Genomic DNA, 12,489 nt, shown 5'->3' with positions numbered 1-12,489 from the left:
TGTTCACTTGCTACATGTAGCGTTACAGATTCTTGATTGCTGCTGAATGCTCAACAAATTAGATCATCTATTCTAATACAATATACTACTACTGCTGTCCCCCCCCTCCCTTCCCTCCCTCTTCCTGGCTGGGCTGACCACCATTTATATATTGTTCATATGGTTGACACATTTTCAGAAAAAAGTCCATTTTACCCCTTCTCAATGCGGTTAGTTTTGATATCTGGTACAAATATCCCACTTTGTGGGTTACCATGCTCATGTCTGGCAGATTCGGCTGTTTCCAGGCTCTTGCTATTACTAATTTTGCTGCCACCATATATTGCGTCGCCAGCTTATGATGAAGCATTTTGATCCCTGTGGGAGGGAAGTGCAGCAAACAGTGTTCTATCTTACATGGATATACACATTGCAGCACCATATTGATCTGGGTCATCACTGCTTTCCAAAATTCCTGCACCTTTGAGCATTCCCAAAATATGTGTATGAATGTGCCCCTTGCACCACATGCCCGCCAGCAGTCAGCAGATGTTTCCCCATATATACGTTGCAGTCTATCTGGTGTATAGTACCACCAGTAATATATCTTGAATCCATTCTCCCTTGTGGATTGCGCTAAAGATGGTTTAAATAGAAATCTATAGCATTTTGCCCAGTGTTGCTGTGTATATGAAGATTGCAAAATGTCCTCCCACCTATTTGTATAGAGTCTCTGAGGGTTCCCCCTCTGTATTAAGGCCTGGTATATCCGCGTTATACTACCCCTTCCCCCTCCTTTTCTCAATGCGCTTTCAAGCTTTGTTTCTTCTAATTCAAGCTCCTCCCTGGCGCACGTCAGTATATAATGTCTGACACTACAATAAAAGGCCTGATCTCTGGGGGGAAGCCCATATTCCTCCTGTAGCCTATCAAAACTAACCATTTCTCCCTTCTCCCACAGTTGACCCAGGGTATGTAACCCCGCCCGCGACCACTCCCAATATACTTTCTCTGTACCTCCCAATTTAAACCCCGGCGCCTTAGATATGGATGTCTGGAGGTAGTATTTTCTCTCCGGGAACCACTGTTTCCTGATTTGATACCACGTGGTCAGTATATGACTAATCCCCACTGGGAGTCTTCGTGCCACTTCCAAGAGCTCTCTACCAGGAAGCCATAGTGTGTCTCCTAGTGCTTGTGTCCCCATCCACGCCCTCTCCCAGTGTAGCCATTTCTTGCTCACATATGGGTTCCAATCCGCTAAAATCCTTAATTGCGCTGCCTTATAATAGAGTAAGAAATTTGGGACTCTCCCCCCCCCCCCCCCCCCCCCCCCCGGCCTTGTGGCTGGAACATAGTTGCCTTTCGCACCCTCGGGGGGCGATTCCTCCAGATATATATGAACAATTTACGGTGAAGCTGCTCAAAGAAGCTACATGGGATTGGGATGGGCAGTGCCATAAATAAATATAGCATTTTGGGGAGCAACATCATTTTTATTGCTTGGATTCTTCCCATCCAGGATACATTTAGCCCTTCCCATCTATCTAGCTCTGCCAACAGTTCCGCCACTTTCTTTGGGTAATTTGCCTGATACAGTTCTTCTACCCTCGGCGTCACCTGTACCCCCAGATACCTAATGGAGTTCACCGCCCACACAAAAGGGAGGTTTGCCCTCATCTGGGATGATTCCTGAGGCGAGATCGTTAGGTTCAATGTTTCAGATTTACTAGTATTGACCTTAAAGCCTGAAAGGGTTCCAAAATGTTCCATTACCTCTGTTACCCTCCTAATTGAGGTTGCGGGTCTCGTCAGGGTGAGGAGCACATCATCAGCGAACAACATTAGTTTATGTTCTCTCAACCCTTTCGCCACTCCCCGGATGTTGGAATCTCTCCTAACTGCACATGCCAAGGGCTCCATAAAAAGGGCAAACAACAAAGGTGAGACTGCACAGCCCTGTCTGGTTCCTCTGTGCAGTTCTATAGGCTTGGTGTATGATCCATTAATTTTCAGTGTGGCTAGTGGGGCTTAATAGAGTAGGCTAATCCATCTCAGGTAGTTTCCCCCTATTCCCACCCCTTGCAACACTGCGAATAAAAAGTCCCATTCCACGCGATCAAACGCTTTCTCTGCGTCTATCGAGAGAAGCAGGGCCGGCTGCTCCTCCTCCCTCACCTGCTGTATAACATGGAGCAAACATCTAATATTATCAAAGGCCTGCCGCCCTGCAATAAATCCTGTTTGATCGCTATGGATGAGCTTAGGCAGCACTATTTGCAGCCGTGTAGCTAATATTTTAGTGAATATTTTATAATCAACATTGAGCAGCGATATCGGCCTATAGGAACCGCACTCCTGCGGATCTTTTGCAGGTTTCAAAATTAAGGTTATCGCTGCTAATCTCCACAAATGCGGAAGTTCCTATTCCTGCTCTAATGATTTGAAGAGTCTCCATAGTAGTGGTGACAAGTAGGCCTTATACTGCTTGTAGAATCGAGCTGGGAACCCATCCGGACCCGGTGCTTTTCCAAGGGGAAGCTCCTTGATAGCCCTCTCCACCTCCTCTAATGTGATAGGTTCCGATAGCATCTCCTGCTCTGCCTGTGTCAAGTGGGGTATTTCTATTCCCTTGATATATTCCTCTATCTCAGGCCCTGTGGCAGTCTGTTCTGACTCATATAGCTTAGAATAGTTGTTATAGAATAGCTCCTGGATTTGTTCGCTCTGACTCACAGTTTGGCCTGCCTGATTTTTGAGGCTTCCTATATAGGTGCGACTCGTCTGCTGTTTGAGTTTATTAGCTAAAAGTCTGCTCGCTTTATCTCCAAACTCATAATGTTCTTGTCTCGTTTGCTCAAACTGACTTGCTATCTCAGCCAACTGTAAGTCGTTGAGTCTCAAGTTGCATCGGTGTAGTTGCTCCCTCACCTGAGAATCGGAGGGATTTGCTTTATGAGACTTTTCTAGTTGTTTTATACTCTCCCTTATTGATTCCTCCTGTGCCCCCTTTTCTTTCCCAAATGTACCCTCAGCGCTATTAACTGACCACGTAGTACCACTTTTAGCCCTTCCCATAAGCTTACCGGGTGTATTCCCCCTATGTCATTGAATTCTATATAATCCCTAATATACTGTTCAACTTCTTGCACATTTTGTGGTTCCCGGAGGATAGCTTTGTCCAGGCGCCAGTATTTCGTCCCAGTGTGACGGCTATCTATCCCTATCTCCATTACCACTGGGGCATGATCCGACCACGTTCGCGGTTCAATATTGATCTTGCGCAATGCCCCTGCTACTATCCCATCCCCCAGTATCATATCTATCCTAGAGTAGGAGTTGTGGGATGCTGAAAAGTAGGTGTAGTCTTTTTCTCGTGCATTTATATATTTATTGCATTTGTATCCCACATTTTCCCACCTTTTTGCGGGTTCAGTGTGGCTTACAATATGATATAAATGATGGAAATACAATTTGTTACAACTTGGCTATGGATTACATTGTGTAGAGTTAAGCGAGACAGTCGAAGTAACGTTAAGGAATATAACAATGTGTTGCTCGCCACAGATCTACCAGCCCCCACCTAGCCATAAATATTTCTAGGGCCAACCTATCCTTCTTTGCATACCCCGCTCCTCCCGTTGAGTTATCTAAGGCAGGATTCACCGTGAGGTTAAAGTCCCCCCCAATCACCAATAGCCCTTGTACATGTGTCTGTAGAAGTCCCTCCAGCTCCACCAGAAAACTCCCCTGTCCCTCATTTGGGGCATATATAGTAAGAAAGGTGTATAGCTTGTTATAGATGGATGCTACCACCAATACGTAGCGGCCATTCTTATCCGCTACACTTTTCATTATTTGCCACGGATTGGCATCAGAGAAGGCCACTAATACACCCCTCTTTTTCTGCGAGTTGAGGCTCGCTGCATGAAACTGTAAAGGGTATCGCCTGTGGTTTAATAGCTTTTCATGTGCTTTTCTCAAATGAGTCTCTTGGATCATAATCACATCAGCTTTCAACCTTGTCATATCTTTATACAGTTTTTTATGCTTTATAGGGGTATTTAAACCTTTAACATTTAACGTAACACATTTAAACATTTACATAACATCCAATTATTCCGCTTCCCCCTGGTCAGCCTCCACCAAGCCTGTCTCCCTTTCCCCTGCACCCCAAACCCCCCTCCCCCCTCCTCCCTGGTCCTGTGAAGACAAACCCCATTACCATCATGAGGCATGTCTCTTGCAGAGGAAATGTCGTCTTCAGCTCTCCCTCAGCCTGTGCTGCTGAATCGTCTCTTGTGCTCACGAACGTCCTACTGCATTCAATGTGCTACTCTCCATGCATTTGTAAATCCAATCGAGTGTTAGTCCGTTCTCCTCATTTTCCATTACGCTCCGTCAGTTGCTTTCCCGATTGCTGTCGTCTCAGGCGGCCTCTCCCTTGGGAAACTCTCTGCCATTTCGGCTTGCTAAGTGGTGCCCTTGCTAGGCGTTCCTTCTCTTGGGGCATCTCATCCTCCCCCTGCTGTCTCATTCTTGGGCTTCTGCTATCGAGGTCACTCGACACTGTTTGCCTTCTTGCATGAATGTTAGGGCAAAGGGATACTGCCATTTATAGGGCACCCCCTCCTCTCTCAATTTTGCTGTTAATGGCCGCAGTTCGCTTCTTCTCTTCAAAGTTGCTGGAGATAGATCCTGATATATTTCAGTGGGGTAGGTCTCCCATGTTATCGGGGCAGCCTCTCTCGCTTTCTTCATTACCGCTTCTTTTTGCTGAAATTCTGAGAAGCAGGCAACTATATCCTGTGGCTGGTTGGTTTTCCTCATCCCCAGCGCCCTGTGGGCTCTCTCAAGGCGTATAGATGCTGGAGCACATGGCACCGCTGAAGTAGATAACAGTTGGGCCGCTATCCCCTGCGTGACCAGCACACAGTCATTGTAGTCAGGGAGCTCTGGTACGCCTCGGATTCGGATATTTGCGTGACGACTCCTGTTCTCGAGGTCTTCCACTTTATCCAGGAGATATCTTGTCTCCGCTTTCTGATCTTGCATTTGCTGCTCCAGTACAGAGACAGACTCAGCACATTCCTCCAGTCCTGCCTCCGTTTCTGCTACACGTGTTCCCAGTTCAGCTATTTCCGCTCTGAGGTCCGTTCCCAGCTGGGCAAAATCCTGGCGCATATCTGTTATGCCAGTTTTGATCTCTTCTATCCAGCCACAGAGTTTGGCCCAGATTTCTGGAGTGGCCGCGTTTCCGCCATCTATTAGCTCCCACTGGAGAGGGTCAGACGGTTTTTGGTTCGCTGTGGTTGCGTGGGCGCCATTTTCTTCCCCCTGAGTCTCTGCAGCCCTCTGCCGCTGCTGGTACGAGAACGCCAACAGATTTGGCTCTTTGATCCGGTTCGCGGACATCGTAAAGTAGGGCGTTTGCTATGCCCTCTGATTCCCGATCCGGTTAGCAAGTTTCGCTGCAATTTGCGGCTTATTATTGCTTTTTACAGGCTGAATCGCGGGAGCTCCGTTTTTATTCAGCCATTCGCTGACGTGACGTCACTTCCTCCTCTGGGACAGCATTTTCAATTCTGTGCGCTGCCGTTTGGTCTGGCTACGGCGCCTCGTACCTTTTCCAAGGTTATGGTGGTCGTGGCGGCGGCTTTGAGGAAACAAGGAGTGTTGGTACACCTGTATCTCGACGATTGGCTCATTCGCGCCAAGTCCCTTCAGGAGAGTGTGGATGCGACGGCGAAGGTGGTAGCTTTCTTGGAGTCGCTTGGCTGGGTGGTGAACTTGGTCAAGAGTCACCTGGAACCGACCCAGTCCCTGGAATATCTGGGGGTTCGCTTCGATATGGCGAAGGGCCGGGTGTTTTTACCAGCAGTTCGAATTGCCAAGATGCAGTTATTGATTCGCCAGTTTTGTGCCAAACGGTTCCCGTCTGCTCACTCTTACCTTCAGATTTTGGGACTCATGGCGGCATCGATAGAGGTAGCGCCCTGGGCCAGGGCTCACATGAGGCGGCTGCAGGCGGCACTGTTGGAGTGGTGGTCTCCTCAGACTCAGAGCTTGGAGAAAAGAGTGCGCTTGCCGGATCCGGTTCGTCTCAGCCTGCGATGGTGGCTTCACACGCCGAAACTGGAAAAAGGCATGCCCTTGGATCCTCCGGAGTGGACGGTGCTAACGACGGATGCCAGTCTAGCAGGTTGGGGGGCGCATTATCTCGGAGAGGTAGCTCAGGGTCGCTGGTCGGAGGAGGAGGCCTTGTGGTCCATAAATCGGTTGGAAACTCGGGCGATAAGGTTGGCACTGCAGTCCCTTCAGTATCTTCTCGAAGGCAAGGCAGTTCGAGTACTGTCCGACAATGCCACGGCGGTGGCGTACGTAAATCATCAGGGGGGTACCAAGAGTCGAGAGGTGTCAGAGGAGACGGCGGAGTTAATGTGTTGGGCAGAACTTCATCTTCAGAGTCTCTCAGCAAGTCATGTAGCCGGAGTAGACAATGTCAGTGCGGATTTTCTGAGCAGGCACATGTTGGATCCAGGAGAGTGGTCGCTACATCGTCCATTGTTCCGTCGCCTAGTGAAGGAGTGGGGTCTGCCGTTGATAGATCTCATGGCCTCGTCAGACAATGCTCAAGTACCCAGGTTTTTCAGCCGGCGGCGAGATCCAAGGTCCGAGGGGATCGATACTCTGGTGCTGGCGTGGCCCCCTCACCAGCTGTTGTACGTGTTTCCTCCTTGGCCCTTGATAGGACGGATAGTTCAAAAAATAGAGCGGTACGCTGGGACAGTAATTCTTGTGGCTCCAAATTGGCCTCGGCCTTGGTTGCCGATCTAGTATGTCTGGCGATAGGCGGGCCGCTTGCGCTGGCGGAGTCGGTGGTGTTGGTGCAAGGTCCGATCGTGATGCCAGACCCGTCTCCGTTCTCGCTTACGGCCTGGCTCTTGAAAGGGACAGGCTGAAAGGTTTTTCAACTAAGGTTATTGATACTATGTTGCAGTCCCATAAACGTTCCACGTCCTTTGCTTATGTTAGGGTGTGGCAGATCTTTGAAGGTTGGTGTAACGATCGTTCTTGTTCGCCTTGGATCGCTTCCATTCCGGAGGTGTTAGAGTTTTTACAGGATGGTGTAGACAGAGGTCTTGCTCTTTCCTCTTTGAAGGTGCAGATTGCGGCTCTGTCCTGTTTTCGTGGAAGGATACAGGGAGTCTCCTTGGCGTCTTCCCCTGATGTGGTTCGGTTTTTACATGCTGTAAAGCTGATTCGTCCTCGGCGTCCTTGTACCGCCGTGGGATTTGAACTTGGTGTTGGAAGTTTTGGTAGGGCCTCCCTTTGAGCCTTTGGGGTCGAGTACTCTTAAAAGATCTTACTTTGAAGTCGGTGTTTTTGGTGGCTATTACTTCGGCGCGGTGAGTTTCGGAGTTGCAGGCTATGTCTTGTCGTGCGCTTTTCCTGGCTTTCTCGAAGGAAAAGGTCTCTTTGAAGCCTGTTCCATCATTTTTACCCAAGGTAGTGTCGTCTTTCCACGTAAATCAGGACATTTCTTTGCCAGTGCTGGGAGATAAGTTGGGAGATGCGTCTCAGCGCCGTTTAGCCAAGCTGGATGTTCGGCGAGTCTTGAGGGTTTATTTATCCAGGACTCAGGAGTTTCGGTCTTCAGATAGGTTGTTTGTGTTGTACGGCGGTACAAAGAAGGGAGCTGCAGCTTCTAAGGCAACTATTTCCAGATGGTTGAAGGAGGCGGTTTCCTTGGCATATTTGATCAAGGGACGTAGAGTGCCTGACCAACTGAAGGCGCATTCGACCAGGGGAGAAGCTTCCTCTTGGGTGGAGAGTGGTCTGTTTCCGCCTCAAGATATTTGCAGGGTGGTGGTCTGGTCCTCGTTGCATTTGTTTGTGAAACATTATAGACTGGATGTGCAGGCTAGGGAGGATGCCAGTTTTGTGTGCGGCAGTGTTGACTTCTGGAATGCAAGGTTCCCGCCCTTAGGAGTTGTACTGCTTTGGTACTTCCCAAGCGTCTTGACCGGTCTGGAGGGTCGCTGAAGAAGGTGAAATTAGGTCTTACCTGCTAATTTTCTTTCCTCTAGACCCTCCAGACCGGTCAAGAACCCTCCCGCTGTGTACATGTTTCTTTGTGGTGAGTATGATTGGCAGAGTTCTGGTGTTCTTATGGTCTATGTTGCTATGGCTGAAAGGTATCTAAATTTCAAGTCTTGCTATACATATATTTCCTCTGCATTTCAGAGAGGGACCATAGCGCTGTGGCGTTCGGTCAGTTGAAGCATGTGTTTCATGTTTTTTGTTTCTGAGTACAGGGTTCTTTGACCTTTCGGGGTTGTAACTGTTTATTGGTTTCATTTGTTTTCTGCTTTGTTAAGGATTTACTGGCTGCTTGGGGGTTGGCTGCTAGCTTATACTGGTTTAAGTTTTAGTGTTCTCAGTCTCCCTCTTCTGGTAGGCGTGCATAACCCAAGCGTCTTGACCGGTCTGGAGGGTCTAGAGGAAAGAAAATTAGCAGGTAAGACCTAATTTCACCTTTGTCCTAAATTGCTTCTTGGAGGGGGGGGGGAGGGAACTAAACTATGTTAAGTGTTGCAGCAAATTAACAAAAATGATGTGTATAATTCTTTCTCAGGCCCAATGACTCACGAATGCTGGTTGCTCTAGGAGAATGTTATGAAAAACTTAACCAGCTCGTAGAAGCCAAAAAGGTGAGGGAAGCTGGAAAGCAGCATTTGTATTTGACAAGTAAGCAGAATTCAGTTTGTAATGTGATTTGATTTAAATCTAAGTGACAAGTTCTGGGGTATAGTAGAGAATCTACTGACTAGGGGAAATGCTAAACCACCAGAGTCATATCGTTACTATACACATTAAGACTGCAGAATTATATTACAAATACAACTTTTATTGCATCTATGTGTCTTTACAAATCAAATGACACATCTACAAAAAACATATAAATACACCACCATTCATACTTCACCAGCGATAACAACCAGTGCAAAGTAAATGTCATTAAGCATCATAAATGTAATTCATGCAATGTGGCTACTGTAGTGCACAAATATCCATCAGCAAATGTCCATCAAAAATGAACTGGCACTTATCTTCTTATGTACTGTTCTTTCTGTGAGCGCATTGAATAATGCTGATCCTGAGTTCATATGGCACAAAGCATACCCTTGCTTGTGCTCCACAGGTGATGTGACTCACAGCAGTCTAAATCAGCCGCTGCGTTCATTAACGCTCAAAATGAATACATCTGCTGAACTCGAATAGTACATTGCCAGTTTTCAGCTTTTACAACCAGTTGCAGGTCATGGGTGAAGGGTGACTAAAACCACCTTGAAGGCAGATATGCTTTTCATATTCACCACAATACCCCGATGCTGGACCGCATTTCAGTGCTCTTCCTCAGGAGGAATCATCTTTTCACCTACATCATTATAATAGTATTCTTATCACCATCTAAACCAGTGATGGGCAGCCTTTTGAGCTTGGTGTGTCAAAATTCGCCAAAAAAACGAGTATAACTTGGGTGGTGTGTCACTTCGAGAAAAAAAAACATAATTTCACGATATTTATAGTTTAAATAACAAAAATGTATAATTGTAATATATAACTGTATTTAATAAACCAAAAACTAATTATTTAACTTACCTGCTTAGTGACTTCTTTGTTCATCTGTCAGTCGGTTTCTTTTGTTGGTCTTGATATTATTTAACTTGTGTGGGGTGCCGTGAACTAAGATAAGTGAGGGGGAGGGGGAATTCTTTAACCTGTTATCAATAGAAATCAAACAAAATAAAACATGGAAAAGAAAATAAGATGATACCTTTTTTTATTGGACATAACTTAATACATTTCTTGATTAGCTGACGAAGAAGGGCAACCTTTGAAAGCTAATCAAGAAATGTATTAAGTTATGTCCAATAAAAAAAGGTATCATCTTATTTTCTTTTCCATGTTTTGTTTTGTTTGATTTCTATTTAAGAGTGGACTAACACAGCTACCACACTCCTTAACTAACCTGGAAAGGAAAGAAAGAAGAACAGCAGCAGCAGCAGCAGCAGGGTGAGACTTAGAAAATGAAAATCAGCTCACACTGCACATAATTCTCTGGAAGGTTTTCAGTAGATTGTCTTTCTTTGAGAACTATGCACCCCTCCCCCCCAGACTGAGAAATGCCTGCCCTGTTAAATCATGGCATAACCTGCTGTTATATTACTTATATTTATCCCAAACAATTTATCATGGGAGCCCATTCTTAAGAATCTTACCTCACTGTTATGGCGGCGGCTAAGCAAGGGGCAGGCAGGGCACAAGAGAAGAGTCAGAAGACAGAGACCAGACCGTCCTGCTGCAGCCTCGTGCTCTCGTCGACTCGCGATTATTATGGCAGCGGCTGAAGAGAAGGCGGCAGGCTGCAGACAGTAGAAGTAAGCCGCTGCGCCAGCATGAAGCATGCAGTGCGTGCAGGATTATCACCAGCTGATGCTGAGCATGCAGGCGCTGGCTGGCACGCGCATGAGCACAGACGCTGCCTCTAGCCTGCCTGCGTTGCCGTCGCGCGTGCATCAGAGCAGAGGAGTTAAGAAGGTGAGGTGGTCACATGCTCATCGAGAAACCTGGACAAATCAAGGAAATGTTGAAATCTGCCACGTGTCAGCGAAAATGGCACGCGTGTCAGTGCTGACACGCGTGTCATAGGTTCGCCATCAGGGATCTAAACCAAACCTTAACAAACAATAAGGTTTGGTTTAGATGGTGATAAGAATACTATTATAATGATGTAGGTGAAAAGATGATTCCTCCTGAGGAAGAGCACTGAACTGCGGTCCAGCATAGGGGTATTGTGGTGAATATGAAAAGCATATCTGCCTTCAAGGTGGTTTTAGTCACCCTTCACCCATGACCTGCAACTGGTTGTAAAAGCTGAAAACTGGCAATGTACTATTCGAGTTCAGCAGATGTATTCATTTTGAGCGTTAATGAACGCAGCGGCTGATTTAGACTGCTGTGAGTCACATCGCCTGTGGAGCACAAGCAAGGGTATGCTTTGTGCCATATGAACTCAGGATCAGCATTATTCAATGCGCTCACAGAAAGAACAGTACATAAGAAGATAACTACCAGTTCATTTTTGATGGACATTTGCTGATGGATATTTGTGCACTACAGTAGCCACATTGCATGAATTACATTTATGATGCTTAATGACATTTACTTTGCACTGGTTGTTATCGCTGGTGAAGTATGAATGGTGGTGTATTTATATGTTTTTTGTAGATGTGTCATTTGATTTGTAAAGACACATAGACGCAATAAAAGTTGTATTTGTAATATAATTCTGGAGTCTTAATGTGTATAGTATAGTAGAGAATGACAGAAAGTGACTACTAAACCCATTCAGTCTGTCCGTTCATTACTGTGCACTTGGCCAAAGATTTCTCCCAACTGCCAGTCATAGAGTTTGACTGTCTAGGGTAATTCCACCTTATCTGGGAGAGCTTTTATCATTGCCTTGTCTACTCTAAAATCTTATTTGGATCACTTCATAGCATCCCTCCTTTTCTATATATGCAGCCATCTAACTGGCTACTGATACTATTTATTTTTTATTTATTTATTTATTATATTTGTATCCCGCACTTTCCCACTAAAAGCAGGCTCAATGCGGCTTACATAGTAATAGGTAACACAGAATTTTGTTATGTAAAGTAGTGTGGCTGTTGTGTAAATATTTGGCTTTCTAGGTTCCCATTTACCTTTCTAGACACCACTGACTTGGTACAGTAAACTAGTCAACATAGCTTCCCAGATTGATCCAGCTCAACCCTGCATTTTCTACTTGGACTTCTGGTTAGTACTGTACAGCTGTTAGTTGTCATAACAGCCTGTCATATTGACCCAGCTGTGAACCTGCTGCTAATAAATTAGGCAGCACAATAATAATGGGATATGCCAATTGTTTTAAAAATGTTTATATGCTGCTCTATCCACAAATCTAGGTGATTTACAATAAACACATGCAATAAATGTCATATCAGAACATGCTAGGGAGATAAAATTCCTAGATGACATTAATGACTACTTAATGTAGCAGCTGGTCGTGGAACTGATAAAGAGGGGAGACTACTTTGCAGCTAGTTCTCAGTGACATGCAGGACCTGGTACAAAAGCTAAGAGGTAACCGTGATCAACTAAATGGAATGCGGGACACGAGGCAGCATGGCTTCACTAGTGGCAGGTCATGTCAGACAAATCTGACTGTCTTCTTCGACTGGGAGGCCAAACAGTTGGATGTGGGAGGGGCGCTTGATGTGGTATAGTTGGATTTCAGCAAAGCCTTTGACACGGTTCTGCACAGTCGACTGATAAATAAATTGAGTTCCCTCGGTGCGGGACCTAGAGTAATTGATTGGGTTATAAATTGGTTGAATGGTAGGAGACAGAGGGTAGTGGTAAATGGGAGCTGGCTCTGAAGAAAAGGATGTCAGTGGA

At 46.0% G+C, this 12,489-nt stretch overlaps 1 protein-coding gene across 2 annotated transcripts in view; it reads left to right on the top strand.

Annotated features, from left to right (window-relative positions):
• The window catches only part of CDC23 (cell division cycle 23), a 106,862-nt gene that overhangs the window by 40,711 nt on the left and 53,662 nt on the right, over positions 1-12,489 (top strand). Inside the window, exon 12 of one of the 2 annotated variants that reach the window (XM_030212852.1) lies at positions 8,618-8,693. In XM_030212852.1, the coding sequence (XP_030068712.1) occupies positions 8,618-8,693 (76 nt within the window). Of the gene's footprint in view, positions 1-8,617; positions 8,731-12,489 lie in introns of both variants that reach the window. The other variant, XM_030212853.1, reaches the window with a different exon arrangement.

Source organism: Microcaecilia unicolor, chromosome 8 (assembly GCF_901765095.1).
Source record: "Microcaecilia unicolor chromosome 8, aMicUni1.1, whole genome shotgun sequence".
Taxonomy (NCBI): domain Eukaryota; kingdom Metazoa; phylum Chordata; class Amphibia; order Gymnophiona; family Siphonopidae; genus Microcaecilia; species Microcaecilia unicolor.
This window is presented reverse-complemented; position numbering and strand designations above follow the sequence as displayed.